This window comes from Nicotiana tabacum, chromosome 6 (assembly GCF_000715075.1).
Source record: "Nicotiana tabacum cultivar K326 chromosome 6, ASM71507v2, whole genome shotgun sequence".
Classification (NCBI taxonomy): Eukaryota; Viridiplantae; Streptophyta; class Magnoliopsida; order Solanales; family Solanaceae; genus Nicotiana; species Nicotiana tabacum.
In genome coordinates, this window is record NC_134085.1 from 104113725 (window position 1) to 104140040 (window position 26316).

At 38.0% G+C, this 26316-nt stretch overlaps 2 protein-coding genes across 9 annotated transcripts; one reads left to right on the plus strand and one right to left on the minus strand.

The window, feature by feature from the left end:
* Positions 1-68: 68 nt before the first annotated feature.
* LOC107782156 (uncharacterized) lies at positions 69-20743 on the plus strand. 8 transcript variants are annotated; one of them, XR_012710553.1, is made up of 14 exons: positions 69-368; positions 594-758; positions 2018-2116; positions 2192-2326; positions 2442-2510; positions 2648-2744; positions 2848-2950; positions 8746-8956; positions 9117-9230; positions 9829-9960; positions 11171-11251; positions 11557-11673; positions 11844-12012; positions 20725-20743. XR_012710553.1 is itself a non-coding variant. In XM_075255053.1 (13 exons), the coding sequence occupies exons 1-13, from the start codon at positions 252-254 to the stop codon at positions 11943-11945; spliced, it is 1542 nt and encodes a 513-aa protein (XP_075111154.1). In that variant the 5' UTR covers positions 69-251; the 3' UTR covers positions 11946-12084. The 8 variants fall into 8 exon arrangements, 4 of the variants coding, with proteins under 4 accessions (XP_075111154.1, XP_075111155.1, XP_075111156.1 ...); XR_012710552.1 differs by lacking the exon at positions 20725-20743 and adding an exon at positions 12517-12926; XR_012710551.1 differs by lacking the exon at positions 20725-20743 and adding an exon at positions 12402-12539.
* Positions 13147-15041, minus strand: LOC107782157 (uncharacterized). Its single transcript, XM_016603004.2, has one exon. The coding sequence runs from the start codon at positions 14908-14910 to the stop codon at positions 13285-13287; it is 1626 nt and encodes a 541-aa protein (XP_016458490.2). The 5' UTR covers positions 14911-15041; the 3' UTR covers positions 13147-13284.
* Positions 20744-26316: the final 5573 nt, after the last annotated feature.

Here is a 26316-nt window from a genome sequence, read left to right on the forward strand (position 1 = left end):
TATAACCTTTTTGAATATTAAGCTTGGACCTTTTCCATAAAAAGAAGTTAAGGAGTACTCGTGCGAAATATATCAAAACATTTTTTCTTGGCGGACATTGGGAAGAAGGGACGCAAACCGCAGATCCTTTGATAAATCTGAACTTTGGTCAGTTGTCGACTCTCAGCTCGGCGGATCTCTCATTCTCTCTTCCATGATCTTCAAGTCAATCAGCTAAGAGTGTGATAAACAAGGAGAGAAGGGAGTAGAGCATGAGGCCGATGAATTTGATGGGCAGAGATCGAATTGAGGCATTTGTTTCATTTTTCGTCACTCTTCTTCCCCACGAGCTCTCCGCTTTGCTTTACTCCACCTCCACTTTTTTCTTTGTAAGCAAGAGCTCTCTCTCTCTCTCTGTCGTCTCGAATCTCATTTCAGCATCAATTCCTCAAAAACATAATTTATCCAATCTTTCTCTGGACTCATTTGAGTCAACGTTCTTCGTGGTTTAACGGATTTACTTGCTTCATTTGATGATTAATACTATGCGCAGATGAAATCAGTATTTAAATCATCAAATTGGATTTTTAATTTTTAATTTTTGATATATCCAGATTTTGAGTGCATATTTCGTGGTGCTTCCTTTACGTGATGAAGGAGCTATATCTTTAGGCTTGGGAAATCTCCCGAGCTTGTTTGTTGGATCCTTGCTACTCACACTGGTCGCTGCCCCTGTTTCCACCTTAATCTTTGCATTGCCTAATCTTTCCAAGTCCAAGGTAATAAATAACTGACTAATTCCTTCATTTATATATGTTTTCTTTTCACTGAAAAGGATAATATTGTTAATCTAATATGCGTCATACATAGATGAAGGGACTAGTCTAGTATACTTACCACCTTGTATGTCTTTTACAAAAATATTCAAAACAAAAGGGGAAGAGAATCATACATCATAAGTTTTTCATATGCATCGAGCCTCACACTCCTTTACTAGCTATAAGTTTTAATTTTTGATACGCAGCAAGTTGTCAGAAGCTCATTTAAGGCACGCTTAAGCCCTAAAGCTCAGAAAAGTTCAGGCAGCGCGCTTCGCCTGGCTTAAGTTGCGCTTCGATGTAGGCAAGACACTAAGTTGTGCGCCTCATTGCCCATGAGTTCTATCTTGAAGCTAGCGGTACTAAACAACAAATATAATTGGCAAATAAGTGTATTAGTTGTTAAAGAAAACGTTATGAATGCATTTGTTACTTTTTTCTTGAATTACATTTTGTTTTTATTTTTTTCCTACATTGCGCCTTTTTTTAATCCTAAAGCCCACACTTTAATCGGGCTTTGCGCTTAAAGCCCCAGTAGACTTGTAGCGTTTTTGAGAGCTTTTCGTCTTTGACAACACCACCACCCTGCTGCTCAAGCAGGCACTTGCAGTTAGAGATAGTATGTGAAAATTTGTGCTTTCCAGATAAGACCAGTGGATTTAATTTCCATAAGGTGCTAGTTTTAGGCCCTGTTGGAGTACTAGTAATTCTGCACGAGTGTGTGTTGTCTCTATTAGGCTTTGAGCAAAGCCTACAAGCCCTTCCCCATTTGCATTTTGAATAACTCCTCTTATGCCTCCATGCTTAAGATTAGTGTTTGGCTGTTTGCAGCACCATCAGTATTAAGCATGAAGTAGTATTCTTTTGGTGGTTTCCATTTGACCACAATAGACTATTGTATTGTACCTGTAAATTTATTGGGTCATATATGTATTTGATAAATGATAATTTTGCCTAGTTGGTATAATATTGAATTTATCTTTGATAGGAAAATGATCTGGCTGTATTTATAATGATAAGCAAGAAATTGCAAATCTTGACACTCTACGACATAAGGATATCAAATTATACACGCTATTTGTTGTCTAATGCTGTGAATTAGCTTCAGTTACTTAGTGCCTTCTTGCGTGGTGAAACCAACTTGGAACTTTGGAAACTGATTTAGGGTTGTTTTGGGCTTTTTATATGTCATGTGTAATGGTCGCTTCTTTAAATTCCAGGCTATGGTCTTGATACACAGGTTTTTTGGGGTCACTCTTGTTGCATTCTACGTCTTGTGGCTTTCTTCTACTCCCGGAAGTTCACCATTTAATATCAAGGTACAACTTCACGATTTGGCCGCCACTTTGTGATGATTCAGTCAACTGTTTTGATGAAAAATGGTAATAATGCAGGGACTGTTCTCTGTGTCCTCAACCATAAAACAGGAATTAAAAGTGGAGGCCAGTCACACGGATACTCCAAAATCGGCGAGTTGGAGCAACCATGGGTGGTTTTACGTGTCAGTGAGAATTGGCTTGTTTCTCTGGGTAAATGCTTTGGCTTTAATTCTCAACTATTGCAAAAACTTCTAGTAGTATTTTTTTTTTATCGATTCTTTGATGCTTGTCTCCTGAATAAGGTTCTTGCATCATTTTTTCTCAGGTTGCTTTGCTTAATCTTATTACTATATCTTCAACTTGGGCTAGAGTTATTGATGTGATGGATAGTGAGGTAATTATGCCTCCGATTGATTCAATAAGTTTAAACAGATATCACCTCCTACAGAAGGGAAGTTAAATGGATTTAATTGAGTACCAGTCTTAATGGTAGTAAATTTTGAGATATGATTTAACTTTTTCCTTATGCAGTCAGGTTCAAGATTGTTTGGGTTTATTGGTGCTGGTGCTACACTTGGCCAGCTGCTTGGTTCGCTATTTACAACGGGAATGGCTTGGTTAGGACCGCGTGTGTGTCTCTTTATGTTTTTTCTTGCTTCCTTATTCTTATTATTCTTTTGAGGCTCTGTTGCTTTCTATTTTCTTAGTAGTTTGTTTTTTGGTTCTTGTAGATTTACTTCTTGTTTCAGCAATTCTCATGGAACTTGCTGCACAGTCATCAAAAGGGATCAAGAAAGATGTCTTACAACTTCCTGAAGAACTATCTCCCTTCAGGTTGTCTTCTTCTTGTTGTTCTTGTTCTACCCTGATCGGGAGTATTATTAGAGTTTATTAGCAATAGAGTTGTTCCATCAGATGAGATTAGGGAAAGAGGTCTCTAATTGTATGATCAGCTCCCTCGATAGCTCCTTGATGCAAGCATTTAGAGCTATTTCTCTAGCCTCTATCAGCCTTTGGATGTCTGTCTCATGTTTCTTACCCTGCTGTTATAGTGCTATGCAGTGGTGCACGTAGGAATTTATGTAAGCAGTGTCATATTTAATAAAGCGAACAAATGAAAAAAAAATTACTATAAAAACTATCTTAATAAAAAACATTCAAATACATTTATAAAATATATGTCTTCAACGACTTTTCTTTTCTTGAATAAATAATACGGGATTTTTTAATAATTTATTGAGAAATTTGAAAAAGAGTTTTGGATTTTTAAATTCTTTATCCTTAATAATGAAGTTTTTTTAGAGCAATGATTGATTGTCTTTTTTGTTTTAACTTTCTTTCTTGGATTTCTGAACTGTCTTTCCATGTTCAGTGTCATTTCATGACTCTTCTTAGTTATAAAAAGGGAAAAATGTCTTGATGAAGCACATGTTATTTTAGGACTCTTCTTAGTTATGAAAAGAAAAGAAAAACTGGATGAAGCACAGCCGAAGAATCTAAACCGTGTCAACACATTTGTGTAGTAATCCAATGTTATTGCTGGAATGGAGCACCTCCCTTGGTCAATTGATGTCATTCTAGACTTATTTATCTGTTATTTCTTTTTTTAATTTGTCATATATAAATATATTTAGTGAATTTTTCGGCGAAGAGGTGTCACCTGACACCACTTGTATCCATGTGCATCCGCCCCTGGTGTTATTCCTGTTTTGCTGTTGCATCGGTGTCTCATCCATCTCTGGGTGGTGCACTTCTTTATTAGTGAAAGTTCTCTCATGGTGATGTGAACAAAATAGAAAGAATAACTTGTGTTATCATTCCAACAGGTGAGCAATATAAATACATCTACATCAGATGCTAACTAAGGAAAAAAATAAAAGAGATTCCTACAAATCTGCTATTTATGTACAAGAAAGAGTCTACATTCATTCTATAATAAGTGTCTAGATTCATCCTATAATAAGTGTCTACATTCATTCTATAACACTCCCCCTCAAGTATGTTGATCATGCCCAGCTTGTTACAAATGTAACCAATTCGAGTACCATTCAATGCTTTAGTGAACAAATCAGCTAGTTGCTCTCTTGTCTTCATGTAGGCAGTGGAAATCAAGTTCTCTTGAATTTTCTCACGAATAAAATGACATTCAACTTCAATATGCTTGGTTCTTTCATGATACACTAGATTTGAGGCAATATGGAGCGCAGCTTGATTGTCACACCAGAGCTTTGATGGAGTAGGATGCTTCAACCCTATTTCAGTTAAAAGATGGTGTATCCATATTATCTCACATGTTGATTGTGCCATAGCTCTATACTCTGATTCTGCACTGGACCGAGATATAATATTCTGTTTCTTACTTCTCCATGATATCAAGTTTCCACCAACAAATACACAGTAGCCAGTAGTAGATCTTCTGTCAATCTTGGATCCAGCCCAATCTGCATCTGCAAAACAATCAATGCGGGAATGCCCGTGGTTGCTATATAATATGCCAAGTCCAGGAGCTTCTTTTAAGTAACATAGGATCTGCTCCAAAGCCTCCCAATGTTTGATTGTGGGCGCGGACATGAATTGGCTAACCATACTTACTGCAAAAGCAATATCTGGACGAGTCACAGTGAGATAGTTTGATCTCCCAACTAACCTCCTGTATCTATCCGGATCATTAAATGGCTCGCCATCATCTTTCATAAGATGCAAATTAGGAACCACTGGAGTACTGCAAGGCTTGGCAGCCAACTTACCAGTTTCTGCCAGTAAGTCAAGAATATACTTTCGCTGAGATAGAAAAATTCCCTTCTTGCTTCTAGTTACTTCTACTCCCAAGAAATATTTCAATTGTCCCAAGTCTTTTGTATGAAACTTAGTGTGCAAGAAAGACTTGAGAGAAGAGATTCCTGCATAGTCACTTCCTGTAATCACAATGTCATCAACATATACAACAAGGAAAATAGATCCAGCTGTTGATTGCCCGTAGAAGACTGAATGATCACATTTGCTCTTTTTTAGCCCAAATTCTTGAACTACCTCAATAAATTTACCAAACTAAGCCCGTGGACTCTGCTTCAAGCCATATAAGGACTTCTTTAAATGACAGACCTTTCCATACTCTCCCTGAGCAACAAAACCAGGTGGTTGCTCCATATACACCTCTTCATGAAGATCGCCATGAAGAAATGCATTCTTAATATCCAATTGATACAAAGGCCAATTCTGAGAAGCTGCTAGAGAAATGAACAAGTGGACAGAATTAAGTTTGGCAACCGGAGAGAATGTGTCTGAATAATCCACTCCATAAGTCTGAGCATACCCTTTGGCCACAAGTCTGGGCTTAAGTCTTGCCACAGAGCCATCTGGATTAACTTTGACCGTGAAAACCCATTTGCATCCCACTGCTTTCTTTCCACTAGGTAAATTCACTAAATCCCAAGTATGGTTTTCCTTTAAGGCATGTATTTCCTCAAGCATTGCTTCAGACAATCCAGGATGATTGAAAGCCTCTTTTTCACCGTTTTGGGTATAGATATGGAGTCTAGAGACGCAATCAAAGATCTAGACGCGGGGGATAAGTGGTCGTAGGAGACAAAATTAGCAATAGAATATGTGGATTTGCAAGTACGTGTACCTTTGCGTAAAACAATGGGAAGGTCAAGGTCTTCTGGAGGATCAGGCGGAAGAGGAACATATGACAAAGGAACTGGTGCAGGAGACGTATCATTTGTCTCTCGCCTGCGCGAGTAAACTTGAACAATTGGTGGTCTTGCTAACACAGTTGGAGCAGGTGTTGAAGGCACAATAGTCGATTGGTGCTCGATAGAAGAGCTAGGAGATGAAGGAACATCATCTGATTGCTCTATCAAAGTACGGGTAACCTGATATACTAGCCACTCATCTTCCTCCCCCTGACTTGTAGAGATGGGAGGTGCATAGAAGAATGGTATAGTCTCTGAAAACACCACATCAATTGACACCAGATATTTGCCAAGTTCTGTAGAATAACACCGATACCCCTTCTGAAGGCGAGAATAACCAAGAAAAACACACTTCAATGCCTTGGGATCCAACTTGGTAACAGATGGTCGAACATCTCGAACATAACATGTGCTTCCAAACACCTTAGGTTCCACAGGAAATAATAACTTATTTGGAAAAAGAATACTGTAAGGCATATTAACCTCCAAGCACAATAGATGGCATGCGATTAATCAAAAAACAAGCCGTGGAGACCGCATCAGCCCAGAACTGTTTAGGAACTTTCATTTGGAACAGAAGTGCCCAAGCTGTCTCAAGTAGATGCCTATTCTTCCTTTCAGCAACTCCGTTTTGAGAGGGTGTATCAACACATGAAGACTGATGTAGTACACCATGTTGTCTCATGTAGGACTGAAATAACTCTGACATGTATTCTTTAGCATTATCACTCCTTAGAATACGCACCGAAGCATTGAATTGAGTTTTGACTTCAGCACAAAAGGCAGAAAAGTGAGTAAACACTTCAGAGCGACTCTTCATAAAGTAAATCCAAGTCATTCGGGAAAGTTCATCTACAAAAGTAACAAAATACTTATGTTCCAGTTTTAGAAACAACAGGACATGGTCCCCAAACATCAGAATGAACTAACTCAAAAGATGACTCAGCTCGCTTGTTAACCCTTGGACCTAACGAGATGTGATGATGTTTTGCAAATCGACATGACTCACAATCCAATGAAGAAATATTCTTAAACTGAGGACAGAGCTTCTTCAACAAAGGCAAAGAGGGATTGCCCAATCAAAATGTGCTTCAAAAGGAGACACGATACTAGAGCATGCAATAGACTGTGACTCCCATTCATCAAGGATATAGAGATCACCACATAAATACCCTTTACCAATAATTTGCTTTGTCGTAAGATCAAGAAACAAACAATGATTGGGAAAGAACGCTACACAACAATTAAAGTCTCTGGTGATTTTACTAACAGAAATCAAATTAAAGGCCAAGTTTGGTAGACTTAATACAGATGACAGGGTAATAGAGGAAGTCGGTTTAACAGTTCCAGATCCAACACTGCTACATGTTGTTCCATCAGCTACAGTAACTGAAGAGGGTGCTTTGTGTGATCGAAAGCTAGAAAAAATATTTGGATTACATGTCATGTGATTTGTGGCACCTGAGTCAATCACCCATTTATTTGAAGAGGTGATAAGACATGTCTTATCTGGCCCGGCAAAAGCAGTAACTGAAGAAGATTCCTTAATTGATTTATGATATTGAAGGAACTCAAGAAACTCATCCGAAACTAGGATTGTTGGACTAGAAGTTGTATCACTATTTCCTCCTTGCTTACTGTTTATAGTCATCCTATTTCCAACTAATAAAACAAAGTATCAATATAAATGTCAGAAAAGCCAATAAAGCTCAAAAGTTCTCTACCAGAATAACACTATCCAACGAAACAACGAAGGAAAGACACCCAATGAAACAAAGAAACAGAACTCCAATAGAGCCAATCTAATGGGCAATAACCAATCAAAAGTCCGGCCAATAGTGCAAGAATCAGTAACCAAGAATCACTAACCAACAGATTACTCTCAAAGCTATAAAGAAAAAAGGGCTAAAGTTCTGCACATAAAGTTGGTTCACTACTAAGGATCATGCAATCACAGAAGGAAACAAAATTTGAACACAACAAAGAAAAGGTGACAAAACCTTGACATTATGAACCGAACCTGGGACGGTCAGAGATTTTCCCAGCCGAGGTTTCCTGAACAAACAAACACCATAAGCTGGATGAAAATGTAAAGTCGATGTCGGAGAGATGGTTAAATTTCAAATTCCAAACTCTTCAAAAGTATTCTGACCCTAACTGACAGTTTCGGTAAGTTCTCTATCTAACTCCGGTAAAGCCGGAGAACCCGCTCTGATACCATGTGAACAAAACTTGTGTTATCATTCCAAGAGGTGAGCAATATAAATACATGTACATCAGATGCTAACTAAGGAAAGAAATAAAAGAGATTCCTGCAAATATGCTATTTATGTACAAGAAAGAGTCTACATTCATTCTATAATAAGTGTCTAGATTCATCCTATAATAAGTGTCTAGATTCATTCTATAACAAGTGATCTTTCGCAGCTCCCTTTATTTATTTTCTTCTGGGATACGGAAGTGTTTGATCTGGCAGGAAATGCTTTTTACAAGAAAAACTGGAAAAACCGATAGATGCTGTACCTACAAGTTACCATGAACCTAATATTTTTATCTGTACTACATAGAGTTTGATAGTCCTGGAGTATAAAGAGGATGACATTCATTTAACTCCTTAAAGAACACACCATACTCACATACCAATGATTGTAAATCTGTTTTGATGTGCTTCCTCTACACTTTACCAATTGAATACATCTCTCTAGACATTAATACCTCCCTCACAAGTTAGATAAAATGTTTATACTTCGGTTGAACACAAATTAGATAAATCCTTTTGACTAGCATGAAGATTTTACAGACTAGCAATGAAACAGAGGTGCTTTATATGAATGTCCTTGCATTGCCCTCCCCCCCCCCCCTCCCACCGCCAAAAATAATAATTAAGAGTAATTATAATCCAGTAGTCTCTGACCTTTGTCGTTTTGGGTTTAGAGAAGCTGATATCGATCAAGCCAAAGAGGACGAGAATGAATCAAAGCTCACACAGAGAACAACTTCCCCAAAATTGCCAGCTTCTGTAGCAAAGCCTCAGCTCTGGGCTATATTGGATGGGTTAAAGCTAATTCTATCTTCGGCGTACTTGTTGCACGTATCATTGTTCCTTTGGCTGAGTGCGGTTGTTTCCTCGTTTTTTTACTTTCAGGTACAATAAGAATTTCCTTTGATTTAAGTGACAGAATGGATAAGCATGTGTAATGTGGTGCCTTTATGTGATTTACTGATCTCACATAGATGACCACCTTTTTGAAAGACCAGCTTACGGTTACTGCAGCCTCACCCCCCATATTTTCATTCTTTTGCAGAAAGTAACTGTTATTGCTGCTGCAGTAACAGATCCCACTGGTAGAAGGAGATTATTTGCACAGATCAATAGCTTTATTGCTATTTTTATCCTTGCTGGACAACTTACTTTGACGGTATGGCGTAGATGTATAACATGCAAAAGTTTAATTGCTAAGCTAATCCTTTTTTCCCCCTTGTGCATGTGTCTGTGTTACCCGGGGAAGAGGGGAAGGGGGTATTGAGGGCATATTCTTTAAAAGTGTGTTCAATCTCTCTATGCTACTTGAACAACTCTAATTCAAAATTTCTCTCCTCTGCTCTCAAATTTGATGGAGGGATTGAATGGAGCCTGTGGCGAAGGCTTCTTCTTCTCCAGATGTTCTTGTCATATTGCACCACTTTCCTCATCTGAGTTCCACCGTAGAATATAAACATCTGTCACTTGGGTGTGTGTAAGAGTGTTTAATATCACGTGGGTAATATCAGTTCCAGGCGAATCAGTGGTGCATTTTGAAGGATCCCAAAGAGTTCCCATGCATGCAAAGTCAGATTAAGTAGAACTTTAAAGTGATAACATATGGACAGTCTTATAAGTTGATCAGTTTCCTAATGTCTTGAATTGCAGTTCCCTTCTTTTGTTTTTCTCTATGTTCACAACATGTTACATGATTCATTTAATCGTATCTCCAGTGCCACAAGTTTTAAAAGTCTTTATTCACTGGGTGGTTGCAGGGGCGCATCCTTACTTTTGCTGGTGTCACTCTAGCCATTTGCTCCACACCTTTTGTTGCATTCACAAATTTAATTGCTTTAGCAGTATGGCCTACATGGATTACAGTGGCTGTCTCAGAAACCCTGAGGAAGGTATTTTTTCTTCACACCTTTTTCCGAACCTCTAAAGAGAAGTAATAAAAAAATGATGACAAGAGAAGTTGTAAAGGAGGAAGCGCTCCTTCAGGGGTTTGTACCATTTTTAGTTGGAATACGTCAATAGCCCCTAAACTTTGCACAGCTCATTCAACGTACATCTAAGCTTTTCGTAGTCCTTATTACCCCATATATTTGGCTAGTTGATAGCCTCGACCTCCCTGAATCTGATGGAGGTAAGAGCCACCGCAGCCATGCGGATTTTTGTCTATGTTGTATTTTTTATAAAAAAAAAAATATTTTTACCTTTTAAAATTCATTAATTTTTTGATCATTTTTTTCAGGCGAAATTTGTAAAGAACTTGGCTAGACCTCCATTATGTTGGCTAAAACTTCTTTATTTGACTGCAAATAATGGAGTTTCAGCCAAAACTTTTTACTGATTTGGTCCGGAAAATAAGATATACACAGTTGAAACAAAAATTCATTGCATCCAAAGAAGAAATAAAAAGAAATACACAATTGCAACTCTATTATTTTGGTTATTATTTGGCAATAACTAATGAATTTCTGCCAAATTTTTTATGGATTTGGCCCGAGAAAAAGAAATACACAGTTTGAAAAAAATAGTCATTGCATCTAAAGAAGAAATAAAAAGGAATGAACAGATGGAATTTATTTTGGCTAAAACCTTTTCTATTCGGTTAAAATTAATAGAGTTTCAGCCATGGTTTTTACATATTTGGTCCAAAAAAGAAGTACATAGTTGGAACAAATAACCTTCTTCCAAAGAAGAAATAAAAAGAAATACAAAATTAGTGTAAAAATATGCATTGTATATAAAGAAGTAAAGAAGAAAGGAGAAATACACAATTGGAACAAACAGACCATTGTATGTGAAAACTAATGGTTGGAAAATACTCCACCTGGAAGCTGACTTTCCGATTTTAGTGTATCCACACTTCTTGCAACATCAGCATCAAGGAGGGCCGAGACTATCAGATAGCCAAGTATGGGGGGTAGCTAGAAATATGTGAAGTTTAGGTGTGCCGTGTGCGCTAAATAAACCGTGCCAAGTACAGGGAGGTAATGAGGTATTCTGCCTTTTTAGTTTAACAGGGAACTAACAGGTTTTGCAATGAAAAAAAGATAACTAGGGATACACTTATGCAGTTGAGCCCTATATGTTATTGTCTTTTATGGTTAGGTGGTCACGTATGTTGTTACCAGGCCTGGAAGGGAACTTCTTTTTACTGTTGTCTCACAGGATGAGAAGTATAAAGCAAAGGTATGTCACAAAATAGTGACCTGAAAGATTATCATAATTCCATATTATATATTAGCAGCGGCCTGTATTATGAATATCCGGTCTGTAGGATTTCTTGATCTTCATTTCTTAGATCTTTTCGAGAAGATATGGCAAAGCTGGTAGGTTAACATCCTTTTTATTAGGTCAGCATAAGTGTTTCACGACACCTCAAAAGGATTTTCGTGGCTGCAATAGTTGGCAGTGAGTGTTCTCTTGAATATCCCTAGCAGTAGAATGATTCTGTTTTTTTTTTTTTTTTTGTGGGCGCCAATGTGTCTATGCAGGTATGCATAGATGTGATTGTTCAAAGACTTGGAGATGCTACAGCAGCTGGAATGTACAAGCTACTCTTCAGCACTCTCAATGGCAAGGCATCAGCTGTTTCTCTATATGCCCTACCTGTATGTAAAACCTTCTCTTGACAACACTACTCCAAATGTCTTGAAATTGTTGTTGCTGTTTATACAATTCCAGATGATTGGATCCACTAATGCACACTTCTGTATAGTGATTGAAAAGCCTCAGAGAAATGAAGGTTGAATGTTCAACTTAAGTTTGGCTACTTTTTCAGGTCTGCTTCACATGGATACTGACAGCATTCTATCTTGGACACCGATACAAGCTACTTTCAATGGCTCAGCCCTCTCAACCTGCTGAAACATGTAGAAGATGATTTTTATACGCTTCATATGGAACTGAGGCCAAACATGAAGATTTTTGTATCTTTCAGCTCCTCAATGGTAAAAATAGCCACTTCCTTTTGTTCTTTGGATCAATTTCCGTTCATAATGAAGCATGTTCTCCCCTTTGAATTGGTGTTTGCTTGTTGCTCCCACCTTACTCTATGGTATTCAACAGAGCCCTCGTAACAAAATACTGATGATTACATAACTGGAAGAACATTTTAAAAAGAAACTTGAAGAACCTTATCTACACCTAGATGGACGCTGAGCTGAAGTCAAGTTATTTTGACTTTTGCAAGTGTGTGGCTACCAGTAATCACTGGCACATATTCATCTTTGATTCCTTTTTCCAATTTGCAAACTCAGTAGACTGAACCTATAGTAGAGGCAGCCTGCATTTTGGGTGACAGCTGATAGCTGTTTAATATGACTATGTTCTGTGCTAGGTCAAGTGTGAACCCTCCAAAACATGAAAATAAGCTTGTCCTCTTTGAGATTTTATTAGAAAATAGCCCCTCTGCAAGTCACTGACGTGAATATATACTCCATCCTTGGTTCAAGGATGATGCCTCAACTTCTGGCGGTTAAAGTTGCTTGTTCCAGAGCAGGGATTCAACTCTAATGGTTGAGCATCGACATAAAAGCTTGACACAGATTTTCCGTTCAGAGAACTGGAGAAGTGAATCAGGAAATCAACTATAATTCCTCAATATGCCATGAATGCCACAATTTTTATCCATTTTTGGGTGATTTCGATGTCTTTGCGATTGTTAGTTTCTCATTGGTCGATCAGAGATCCATCTCTATTGAAGGGCATTGTCCTGCAAGACGTCCAATTTAATGGCCGCATATTGGATACAATCATTACAGTATACTATATTTCGACTTCTTCGATCCAATTATACTGTAAAAATGGAAGAAGAGGAGGAGGATGTGGTGGTGGTTTAATTTAAAGCCCCAACTTTCTTGTACTAATAATCTTGCCTCCATTCCATTTGATCAGTTTCTTAACCTTTGCCACATAGGATATATTGTGCAAAAGAAATAGAAAAAACGGATTTTGGTCAAAGAGTCACTCTTTTCTTAATTCAAGACTTGGAGTGTCCTTTCGCCCAAGTGTGTTCTCCTATTAGACTTTAACAGGAATTTATGGTTGTAAGTTGTAACTAAATCTAACTTTTACCATAAATTTTGTCTAACTGGTTAGTTTTAATTTTTGTTGCTTCGGAGAATCTTCCTGTCCTGGAAGGATTTTATATGTTCTGAAGCAGCAGTTTATGTTTAGGTGGCATTATTATGTTTTCTTTTCTCCAAAACAAAGACTTCACATTACTGCATCAACGAACAACAAAGTTCAAATGTACCCTTTGCATCCTGGACAACCCAAGTTGGGAAAAACTTCTCCCGGGAGATGTCCTTCAACAAAGAAATAGAAAATTTAGCTAAACTATGCGCTACTTTGTTTAACTTCCTTGGAATATAAAGAAACTCGACGTGATCTAACATGCTTGATAGCTTCCATTCTTCACACAACACTTCTATCTCCCATGAAGTAGCCACCTGTTTTTGGATCATATCAACAACATTCTTAGCATTAGATAAAATCTTCACACTTTTCCATCCAAGAGTAATAGCACATTCAAGTGCCTTTCTTATGGCAATCGCTTCAGCAGTCATGGGTTTCCCAACATATTGAATTGAGGATCCATGGGCATGAAGTAGTTTTCCAAGGCTATTCAAAGTCGCAACACCAATATTCGCATGTCGATCATCACACCGTAATCCTGCGTCTGTAAATAATAAAACATCATCATGAAAATTTGTTAGTTTAGGCAGAAAGTCATTTCCAGTTGAATGTCGTGCAGCGAGGCAACTAGTCAATAGATCTTTATATTTTCCATACTCAAAAAGAGCTTTAGAAACAATCTCAGTTGGCTCTAACATTTCTTGATTAAAGCACCAAGCATTCCTACCTTTCCATATTTTCCACATAAGATTAACACTCAAATCTAATAATTCAGTAGATTCAGGAAAGTGCTTAGCATTTAAGAACAAATTGTACCACCACATAGAAAAGTCAGTTATGTTGTCAATATCAGGCCAATTAATAGGACTTTGTTTCCATACAAGCTGAGATTGGGGACATCTAAATAGCATATGTTCTATATCTTCACTTTCAAGACCACAAATCTTACACGTTTTATCCAGGTTCTGTAATCTTTTAGCTAAGGTATAATTAACGGGCAAAGAGTTAATCACACACTTCCTTAGAAAATGTTTAAGTTTATTTTTAATTTCTAAGTTCCTCAAAGAATCCCAGAAGCTTTTAGGAAAAGAATGACAACTCCTCGCTTGGGCTTCCGAGTTCCTAATAGTCTTACCGGCCAAACCTTTTGCTAAATAGTAACCTGACTTAACTTCATAGTTTCCAGATTTTGAGTGATGCCACAACAATCTATCATTAAGACCTATGATGGATATTGGTATAGACAAAATTGCATCTATATCTTCAGGTTCAAATGTCGTACTTATCTTATGAAGTTTCCAGGTATGCGTATCTTCGTCAATTAAGTCGGCAACCTTAAGATCTAAATTGTTTTGCATTTGAATACTTTTTGGAGTAAAACCATTCTTTCTTGGAATCCAAGGATCAGTCCAAACATTTATATTTTTCCCATTAGAGATTCTCCACCTTAGTCCAGTAACTAATAGATCTCTTCCCCACAAAATACTTCTCCAGATCCATGATCCTGTAGATGATGTAGAAGCGTCAAGGAAAGTTGAGTGTGAAAAGTATTTACTTTTAAGAACTCTTGTTAACAACGAATCCGGGTACGACAATATACGCCAAGCTTGTTTAGCTAACAAAGCCATATTGAAAGCCTTTAAATCCCTAAATCCTAAGTCCCCTCTTGATTTAGAATCACATAATCTTTCCCATTTCTCAATATGCATCTTCCTTTTAAAGTTTGTCCCCACCAAAAGTTAGAAAAAAGAGATGTAATCTCCTTGCACATACCATCAGGGAGTTGGAAGCAAGACAAGGCATACGTAGGGATTGCTGCAAGTACAGATTTAAGCATTACTTCTTTCCCTGTTGTACTTAAAAAATTACCCTTCCATCCTTTTATTTTTGTCTTGACTTTATCCTTAATAAACTCTAACATCTTTTTCTTTGAGCGTCCCACGATAGCTGGTAATCGTAAATACATACCCATCTCATTTCTTTGTTGTTGTCCACGTAAGGAAATATCTCGACTTTCTCCTCCTCCGTTACATTTCTACTAAAACAAATAGCTGATTTATCTAAATTAATCACTTGACCAGAACTTTGCTCATACTTTCTTAGAATCTCAGCTACATGAACTGCATTGTGAGCGTTAGCTAAACAGAATATAAAAGAGTCATCTGCGAAAAATAAGTGAGTTAAGCTCGGCCCATGTCTATTTAACTTTAAACCTTAAATTTCATTTTGAGTTTCAGAAATCTTCAACAAAGTAGATAAACTTTCTGCACATATTAAAAATAGATAAGGTGATAGCGGATCTCCTTGTCGTATTCCTCTAGTCGGCCTAACTGATCCAACTACCTCCCCATTTATATTAAAACTATAGGTAGGGGTAGAAATACATTGCATAATCCATTCTACAAATCTGGCATGAAAACCCATTTGCAAAAGCATTTCTGGATATATATCCATTCAACTCTGTCATATGCTTTTGACATATCCAATTTCATCGCCATAAATTTCTCTTTACCTCTGCGTTAATTTTTTAGAAGATGCATAAATTCATGTGCTAAGATAACATTATCAGTGATTTGTCTATGTCCAACGAAAGCTGCTTGAGTCGGAGATATAACCTTAGTTAAAAGAGTTTTCATTCTCGTAGCAAGAATTTTTGCAATAATTTTATAAAGAGTAGAACATAAACTTATGGGTTTAAATTGCGAGACCAAAGTAGGGCTTTTAACTTTAGGTACTAGAGTGATTAAAGTATGGTTCCACGAAGGAATTAGGTAACCTGTAGTGAAGAAGCTATCAATAGCTTCATAAATCTCTTTTGATATAATATTCCAATACCGTTGAAAAAATAAAGGAGTCATTCCATCCACACCTGGCGCTTTAAGAGGATGCATAGCGAACACCGCATTCTTTACTTCCTCTTCACTAACATCTTTTATGAGTTCTCGATTTATAGAGTCACTAGTCGTTACATTGACATGATTTAGAATACATTCAAAATTTGTCGGGTTAGATGTAGAGAATAGTGTATCATAATAGCCTCAACTTCTTGAACTATTTCAGTTTGGTCACTCACCCACCTCCCTTCAGTTGTTTGAAGACCCCTAATTATATTTCTTCTTCTTCTTTGTAAGGTTGCCATGTGAAAATAGGACGTATTCTTATCTCCATCCAGCAACCATAAGGCTCTAGAACTTTGTTTCCAGAAAATCTCTTCTTCTTTATAAGCTTGGCTTAATTCCCTTTTTAACAACCTAAGTTTATTCCAATAAAAATTATTAGCATCACTTCTATGGTCTGTAATCTGTTTCTTAATACGAATAATTTTCTTTCTAGCATTACCATTTCTTCCCCTTACCCAAGCCACTAAGGATCTACGGGACTTCTTTATTTTAAAGTGAACTCGAGATTGCTCGAACCCAATATAGTCATTGGACCAAGCTTCAGATACAATATTCTGAACCTCTTCCCGATCAACCCACCTTTTATCAAAGTAAAAACATCTTTTCTTCTTAATTTGTTCAGAATGTGAAGACAAAATTAACAAGGAATGATCAGAAGTCCCAGTATCAAGATGAGTCAAATTAGCTTCTTCAAACTTTATTTTCCAATTAGGGGAGACTAAGACCCTATCTAACCTTTCCTGAATAATACCCTCATTTTTCCTATAGCACCACCAGGTCCAAGATTTTCCTATGTAACCCAAATCAATTGCACCTAAGTTTCAAATAAAATCCTTAAAGTCTCTAAAGGTCCAAGGATCTCTAGTTCTTCCTCCTTGTTTTTCTGAATCATCAAGAGTATCATTAAAATCTCCAGTTAAAACCCAGAAGGTACCCCAATATGAAGATTTTTTAATTAATTCTTGCATTTGAGATCGACGATTAATTCTATTCGTACTTAGATACACAAAGATACACCAATATTGGCAATCAGATAAAACATCATGTATCAAAGTTTCAACACAAAAAGAAGAAGTGTGATATTGACATACCTGGATGTTGTCATTCCAGAATAAGGCTAGTCCACCTGATAAACCCATTGGTTCCACAGTAATAACATGTGCCATATCCAGTTCTCTCAGAACTCTCTGCACTATTCTATCTCTATTTTTTGTTTCACTTAAGAAAATCATATTTGGGGAGTGGAGACGCGTTGTCTCCTTCAAAAAGGGAACTGCTAAGGACCCCCCCAGGCCTCTACAATTCCACACTAAAGCTTTCATTGCATGGAGGGAAGCCATTTAGGGCTGGCCTCCCGCTCCACCACTGTTTTCTGTTTTTTAACTTCCGTTCCAGTATCAAAATTAGTTTGTTCTTTTCTTTTATCCCCCGTCGTATGTATATTTTTCTCTATCACATCAACCTCAATAAGATGATTTTCATTTAAACCTATCAATTATTTCCTTTAACATCTTCAGGACAACCCCTAATATTAGCCTTTCGTTTCCATTGTTTTCTCTTTATGTCCCCTGTATTCTTATTAGTAGTACTACTAACAGTTAAAGAGTTTTGTTTTGAATTATTGATTAGTTGAGAATTATTCACTATATGAAGTTGTAACTTAGGAGAGCTTAATAAAAGGCCGGGACATACCTTGTCTATGTTATCTTGCAATTCCTTCATTTTTTGATTGCCAGCATCCAGCATTTGTGAGGCAACTTGCAATAAGTTTTGTTGTAGCTCTATTGTGTCATTCAACATATTGTCTGTAAGCACGTGATTTTTGTCCTATGTGAGAATTACTCCAAAAAATTCAAAATAAAATAATTTTTCTTTGTGTGCAATTTTGAGAATTTTCGTGGCATTTTTGATAATTATTTGTATTTGTCCATGCATGTTTATTTGTTAAATTAATAAAAAATACAAAAAATATGTTGCATTTGCATTTAGGATTTAATTCTACAATTAGGAGCAATTAAGTTTGTTTTTACAAGAACAAAAAAAACATAAAAATAATGTACGTTGAATTTTTAGCATTTAATGTCCAAATTGTGTGATTTTATCGTAATTGCTATTTAATTATGTGTTAATTGTTATTAATAATTAATTAACACTTTTATAAATTAATTTAGTTCTATAGGATAATTTAGGATTTTAAGAATTTAGTTTTAGTTAAAGAAAAAATAAAAGAAGAAAAAAGAAGCAATAAATGAAGAAGAAAATTGGATTGGGCCTTTTCTTCAATTTTAAACCACAGGCCCAAACCAAATAACCCCTTATCCAACCCAAACCCCCACCGGGTCAACCCGACCCGGTCCTCCCCATAACCAAACGAGTTACCCCCCTCTTCCCATTTTTCATTCTTCATTTTCCCCAAACCCTAAAAACATCCGCCCCCCTCTTCTCTCCATCTTCTCCAAACGACCCCAAGCTCCAGCTCCCATAGCTGCCCTTCCATGGCTGACCCCAAGCTCCAGCTCCCACAACCACCATCTTCTTCATCGCACACACAACTCACGTCCTCATAACCACCCCTGCTGCGTCGTCATCTTCTCCAAACGACCCCTCCAGCTCCTTCGTCGTCCATGGCTGTTCTTCCTCGTCTTCTTCGAACCAACAACCCAACCTCCATAACCACCAACGACGTAGCCAACCAGACAACGCCATGGCTACTGCTTCTTCTTCTTCTTCATCTTCGGTCTGCTCAACGCGCACACATACAGTCCGTCGTGACCACCCTCCAGTCGCGAGCACCACCCAAACCCGCCATTGCTTTTGTTACATCCACCAGACGGCCACCTCCCTCCCGTCGACCAAACAGTCCCACGACCACTATCGTCGCTCTATGTCCAGCAGCCATTGCTGCTGCTTCATCTCCTCATCCCAAGCAACCACTAGTCGTCAACCAACTGCTCGTCGACCAGTAGCGTCGCCCCTCCACCAGTCCTCTTCTCCACCAGTTCGTCACCTCAAGCAGCCCCACGACCTGAAACAATCGTCTCCCAGGCCGTCTCCAAACACCAGCCATCCGAGGTCATGCTCAGTCATACATCGAGGCAGTGTGTCGAGGTTCCGTCGAGGTTGTTGGCAATCTTGGTTCGAGTTTTCCATTTCCGTTGAGGTCGTCGTTGTTCGTCGAGATCCGGTATGTCGAGGTTGCTGTCCGAGTTTCTGTTCCGTTGCGGTCATTTCCGGTTAGTTGGTTTAAGTTTCATTTTTGTCCGTATTTTGTTTGATATTCTCGGATCTGAAATCAGTATATGTTTGATTCTTTTCTTGTTCGTTGTTTATCATTTCTTGATTATTTCTTCAGTTTGTTTTTATTCATTTGTTCTTGTTTAGTTTTAATATAAAAGTGTGTTAGTTTAATCACTTGAATCCTTTATCTTGGTTGTAATGTTGTTAGATTTAATTTGAAGTTCAATTGATTATTGAGTTTAGTGATTTGAATCTACTTGTTTGTTATGTTCAATTTATTACTATTATTGAATCTGAAAGTATGTTTGTTGTTAAAAATGTTGTTCAGTCAAAATGACTTCAGTTGTTTCTTTATTGTTCATCATATGGTTTGGTTCCCTGAATCCTTAGTCTTTGTTTTGATGATATTTGACAAAATCTGAGTTTCTAGTTTAAATTTGTTGATGAAATTTGATTAGGAATTGGTTATAGCTGCTGTATTTTGATTAATTGATTAGGTGAATTGGTTATAGCTGATGGGGGTAGAATGGTAAATTATAGTATTTTCAGGGGTAGAATAGTAATTTCAGTAGTTTCAGGGGCATTTTCGGGATTTTAAGTTTTAAAAAATGATTAATTTGAGTGTTTTGTTCACTAAGTACTAATAATATTAAATTAATACATTTTTTAATACATGGTGGGGGACAAGACAAGTGGTAGTGGGAATTAATATATTTGTTTAATATAGTGGGGGACAAAGCATGCGGTAGTGGGGAATAAGGGAATTAAGTAAAGAAAAGATATGTGTTAGTGGGAATTAATATTTGTTTAATATAGTGGGGGACAACACATTAAGTAGTGGGATTCAAAAGGGGGATGGGTAGAAGATGGTGGGAATTAATTTGAGTGCTTGAAGTTTGGATATAAATAAGGGGGTTGACACAAGTTAAAGGATCAGATTTTGAAGGGTTAAACATTAACTGGTCTTTCAATTTAAGTTTTAAAAAAGGTGAGTAATTTAAGAACTAAAAACTGAAAGAGTGAGGTCTTGCTTTGACTACTAAAAATCAGAATTAGTGTTGGTTTTTTTTTTTGAATTGAAGTTCTGAGTTTCTTTCCTTAAGAGTCTGAAAGATAGAGAGTCGGAAATCGATTGTCCTATTGCATTCCCGGTTCACTTTGTTTCTTCCCATTGATTGTTGTTGGTGTTTCTGGGCTTTCATTTGGTTTGTTCCTTGAGTTTAGTTGGTTATTTGTTATTGTTTCATTGGGGTGTTGCTGGAATTCTGCTGGTTTTATTAAACACTGTTACTGGGTTGTTCTATTTCCGTTATTGTTGCTGTTGCTGTGTTGTTGCTACTGCTCCTGCTGATCCTTTTCTTCCTTTTCCTTGTGGTCCCTTTCCAGTACACATTTCTGAGATTAGTTCTGAGGTGACTTCAAACTGCAAAAAAATGCTGAATTAAAAGGCTTAACAGCTTGCCTATTAAATTGTGTTCAATTAATGTATTAGAATGTACATTAGGAAATATTGTATATGTTTATGCTCATCTTAAACATGTATTTACATTGTACAACTATACTAAAAATTGGACTGTACTTAGAATTATTTTAAGTAGTTTGAACTGTTTTCTATATGCCTATGGATACATGAATTGATAGATAGTCATTACTGGAGATTATTTTGATTTAGTTTAATTAGTGAAGTATAACTCTGAATTCATGCAAACCGGAATAGAAATGAGTCAAAGCTTGTGAATTTTTAATCATGTTAGTAATGGAGATCTGTAAATATTAGGCAGAATCAAAAATGGCCAATAATTTCGTAGAATCAGTAGGCCCACTATATTTTAAGTTAGGATCATAGTAGTAATTGCTAAGATCATTAATCCAATAGGCATGAGTTGAGTTCAAACAAGACGAGTTAACGATTAAGTTTAACAAACTTTCGAATAAGCATTAGTGATTAAGGTTAATTTCAGTTTCAAATAGTTGTAAACAATTAATTCCAACGGTTCAATTTATCTAACAATGTGGGTCTAAATTAGTTAGAGGGTAATTAGTTTATTTTGGTAATATTATTTGTAAATTCCGTATTCTATTTATAATTTCAATTTTAGTAATATTCAATTATAGAATAAGGCATGAAATAATCTCCTTTTGTCTCGATTGTAATTTTCAGTTTGCATTTGTCTTAATCCGATAAATAAGTAGCGGCCTTTTCAAGCATGTAATTAATTAGAATTTTTCTTTTTTTTAGAGACGAACTTAAATAAATAAAAATATAGTCACTTTAGGATTATCCTTTTAAAATAAACGAGATGAGCCTCGCCCAATAAAATGCACAAGTCGCGGGGCCCTCAATAATTGGTTAATAATTGTATAGACTTCGGGATCGGCCGTTTAGCAAATTTCACGGCCTTACCCAAAATAATGATACGCTATTCGCTTTAGGCGCGCCTTTAACAATTTACTTTCTTAAACTCGGGTGCACATTTATGTGACCCAAATCCAAATCTCAACCGAGTCGAAATATGTCGATAACCACGGGTACATTGATGTGACGTGGTTCGAGATACGTTTCTTCACAATGTTGTAATTCTCTGTTAAAATAAATAATAACAAAGTGGTAAACAGTAAAAATTTGCACGTAGGTTCATAATTGTGTAAAATCAGATAATTAAGCCGAATATGACAGTTGAGTGACCGTGCTAGAACCACGGAACTCGAGAATGCCTAACACCTTCTCCCGAGTTAACAGAATTCCTTATCCGGATTTCTGGTGCGCAGACTGTTAAACAAGAGTCATTCTTTTCCTCGATTCGGGATTCAACCGATGACTTGGGACACCATAAATCTCCCAAGTGGCGACTCTGAAATAAATAAATAAATCCCGTTTCGATTGTCCTTTAATTGGAAAAAACTCCCTTCCGCGCCCCTTTGCGGTGGCGCGGGCGAAAAAGGAGGTGTGACAGCTCTGGCGACTCCGCTGGGGACATAACCCAGAATCTCTGGTTCAGGGTTCAGAATTCGAGCTTAGATGAATTGTTATATTTGGCTTTATTTATTATTTGATCTTATTACATGTTTTGGCCTAAATGTGCAAAATGATGTTTTTTTACCGCATTGATATTATTTGAATTGTACATATAAACTATGCCGAAACCTTCTCTTCTCACCTCTAGGGATGTGCTTACTGGTTGAGACTCCCTATTCTGTTAGTGTCATACCCTGAAATAAAAGAGGCTCGGAAAGCTTCTAAGTCGGCTGGCCTTTTGGTTCCCGGAAAGGAGCTCCTTCCTCAACTCGAGTTGTCCGCTCGGGTACACTGTCTAGAACATATACCCAGGTTGAACCTAGAATAACTTGACTTCATGCTGGATCCCTAGTAGGAACGTTTATTTGCATCATGTTGCATTTGACTTAGGGGACTCAACACAGGGGTTGGGTCCGTCTAGGACAAGCAACCTGAAATGAAAAAGAACCATCCTGTTGCATCTTGTTTGTTTTGCACGTTTATTTGATTTAGATCTGCATGCTGACCGGCTTCTGAAATCGGGAATTTTTGAAAAATTGTGAAAAAAAAAGAAAAAAAATATAGCAGTGTAGGGAGATAATTACTTATTTTTAGAAAAATAAAATCAATGTCCAAGTAGTGTCAAAACCCTACCGAAATTTTGAAAAATGATTTTTTTTAGTTTGATTTATTTGAAAAGAAAGGAGTCTTGTTTACAAGTTTAGTTTATGTTGGGCGAACTACGCTGGTTTGATTCTCACAGGGCGTGAGATACGTAGGCAACCCTCGTCGGGTCCAACCTCCCATTTTGCAAAAATAAACAAAAAATGTCAAATTTTAATTTTTGTCATAGAGTCGGGCGATGCCATTTTTGTCAGAAATAGCCGAATGTTCCCGAAAGGGACGCCGGAAGGCTGACTTTGCATAAACGGCCACTCCTATCATTGTTTTTGGATTTTTGATCGGTTGACTCGCACAACCTTAAAATCTTCGTCCCTGAAGTGCTGAAAGGCCGTGTTCGGAAAATAGGGTCTTTCTTTTATGAAAAATAATCAAATAGTTTTGAGTCAAATAAATTTTTATTTTGTTTAATCACATTAATAAATGTGCAGAATGAGCACGACTCAAAATGAACCTTTTTCAATCATGAATAAAATCCCCCTCCAGTTGTGGCTATGGCGGAGAAGGGCGAGACGAAGTCAAGAAACATCTGAAAGGTCTCACGGGTTTGTTGGGTATCAGGCCTCGAGGGTATATTATAAGGGCACTGGTCACTTACTGGGACCTGACGCACAATATCTTCCACTTCTCGGACTTTGAACTCACCCCGACTTTAGAGGAAATAACAGGGTACATCGGCAGTGCTACGGTTCCGTTGAGGCGTAAATACCTGGTTGCTCCAAGAGCCGTAGCGGTGCACCGGTTTTTGGACTCGTTAAAGATAGTCAGAACGATCTATAACCCAGACTTGGCAAAAGGTTTTTGCACTCTAAGCTTCATATACCAAAGATATGACCACATAGGAGGATTCGACAAGCCAGAAAACAAGTTGTGCAGCAAAAGTAACCGTAGAAAGTGGGATGAACATAGACGGGTTGCTTTCATGATAACCTTCTTAGGGCTTTAGTGTTCCCAAGAAAAGACGGGAATATTGACATAAAGATAGCTGGGGTCGTCAGTACTTTGCTCACTCAATATGACAACACGTTTGCGCCCATGATTGTATCTGATATCTTCCGAGCTCTCACGGCCTGCAAAGCCGGAGGGAACTTTTTCGAAGGGTGTAACTTGTTATTGCAAATGTGGATGACCGAACACCTATGTCACCGAGCCCAGTTCCTGAGCCATGGATATTCTGAGAAAACCTGCATAGAGGAGTTCTACACCAGAATTAATGAGGTCCGCTTACCTGAAGGAGTCTCGGCATGGACCTCATACTTCCGGACCCTCAACGCCAGTCAAATACAGTGGACACTGGGATGGTTACCGATCGACGAAGTCATATATATGCCAGCAGCTAGGCCCCATTTTCTCTTGATGGGGCTTAAGAGCATTCAACCTTATGCGCCGTATCGGGTTTTGAGGCAACTTGGGAGGTGTCAGATAGTGCCGAAAGATGAGGACCTGAGCACCCAAGTGACTGAGATCAGTTCCGATGGCCAGTTTCCTGAAGCAAGGGTCCGCCAGATTTGGAGCCAATGTCAATACTTGGAGGCAAATACTTGTGTACTAACTCGGGCAAGAGGAGAAGTGTCACCCGAATATCAGGCTTGGTACAAAGGGGAATTGTCGTCTGGAAGGCCGGCTAAAAGACCTCACCTTCAAGAATTTGCCAAGTCCTCACAAGAGCATTGGGACTGGTTGGTGAAGGAAAAAGAATACAGGGCCACAATAGGCAAGTTGAAGCAGCAGGTCATAGATCTTCAATTTGAAAGAGAAATTCAGACCGCGGACGATGAAAGGGACAGAAAGAAATCAGCCCAAGAAAATGACTCCCTTAGAGCTCAAAACTGACAAGTCATAATGGATGCCGACAACCAACGGAGAAGCCGGTCCGATAAAAGGTTGATAGCAGGGTTAAGGAATCAGGTCATTGAAAGCTCAAAAGACTTGGAAAGATCCGAGGCTAGCATAGCAAGAATGCGGGCCAGATGGGCAAAAGATGCAACAGCGCGGAAAAAGCACCTATGGCAAGTGAGAAGGGATTATGATGGGATCATTGCAATATTAAGAGAAACAAATTCCACTCTCAGAGATCGGGTCTTTAAACAAGCCCGAGATGCTAGAACGGACAAGGAGCGCTGCTATGATTCAATAGCCCGAATGGAGGAACAAATAGAGAGGTTCCAAGATCAGCTCGTTGACAATACTCAAGTATTGGGATTAAAGAATCAACGAATAGAACAGCTGTGTATGGAAAGGGATAGAATCAGGGGTAGGAGCGATGTGATTGGGCACTACATCACCACGAAGTGCCTAACATGTGAGGAAATGCCCCGTGATACCCTTTTTGCCTCAGTCATGGGTTATATCCACCGGATCATGGAGGAATTAAAAAGCTTGCAAAGAGGCCTGGCACCAAAGCCCGCCGAAAGGCCAAACGATGCCTCGCGGGCACCAAAATTCAAGGCCTTAATGTATCCCTAGTTCAAGTCTGTACTTGTTTGTTTTTAAGAGTCTGTTGTCTACCCTTCTGTTCTCTTTTCATATCAAACAATGTCAATAGTGTGGAGTCTGTATTTCATTTGTTTTTTTTCAAATGGGTAGCTTGTAATAGCATATTTTGGTAATAAAATGAAAAAGAAAATATAATAAAAAATTTATGTCTTTACTTGTGGCAGAACTACGCCCGGTCTGATTCATGCGGGGACATGATACGTAGGCAATCCACATAAGATTCGACCATCACTAAAAAAAGGGGGGGAAAAGGCAAAGTAAATACATAAGCCGGAATGACGCATGTAGTCGAAGCAAAGACATGTTAGAAATGGTTAAACTGCCTAGGAACATTGCATTCCCCAATGTGAAATTGCAATATGTGTTAAACTCTAACGCTAACAAGTTTGTTGTTTATATCAGAGAAAGAGATTTCAAAACAGTTAGCTCGTTAGAACGTTCTGGCAGATTACCATTACCACACAAGATCAAAAGGGCCCATTCCGGAAAGTATGTCTGGTTCGGACAAAAGTGTTAAGGAGGAAAAGATGGAGATGCAAATGATGAAGGAGGAAGTAGACAGGTTGAGACAAGAGATAGCTGGGATGCACCTAGCCTGGGCTAAGGGACAAACACCACCAATACTTCCCCCTACTCCTACCCTTTCACCAGCTCGGACTTCGGAACACCCTTCCACTGGTCCATCAACGAGCTTCCCCGTTGCCCAATACTATCAAGGGGAAACTTCCTATAATTCCCAAGCTTCACCACCCAAACAAAACCCTTCTCCACCAGCTGTTCCTGTTTTCGTGGCACCTCCACCCGCC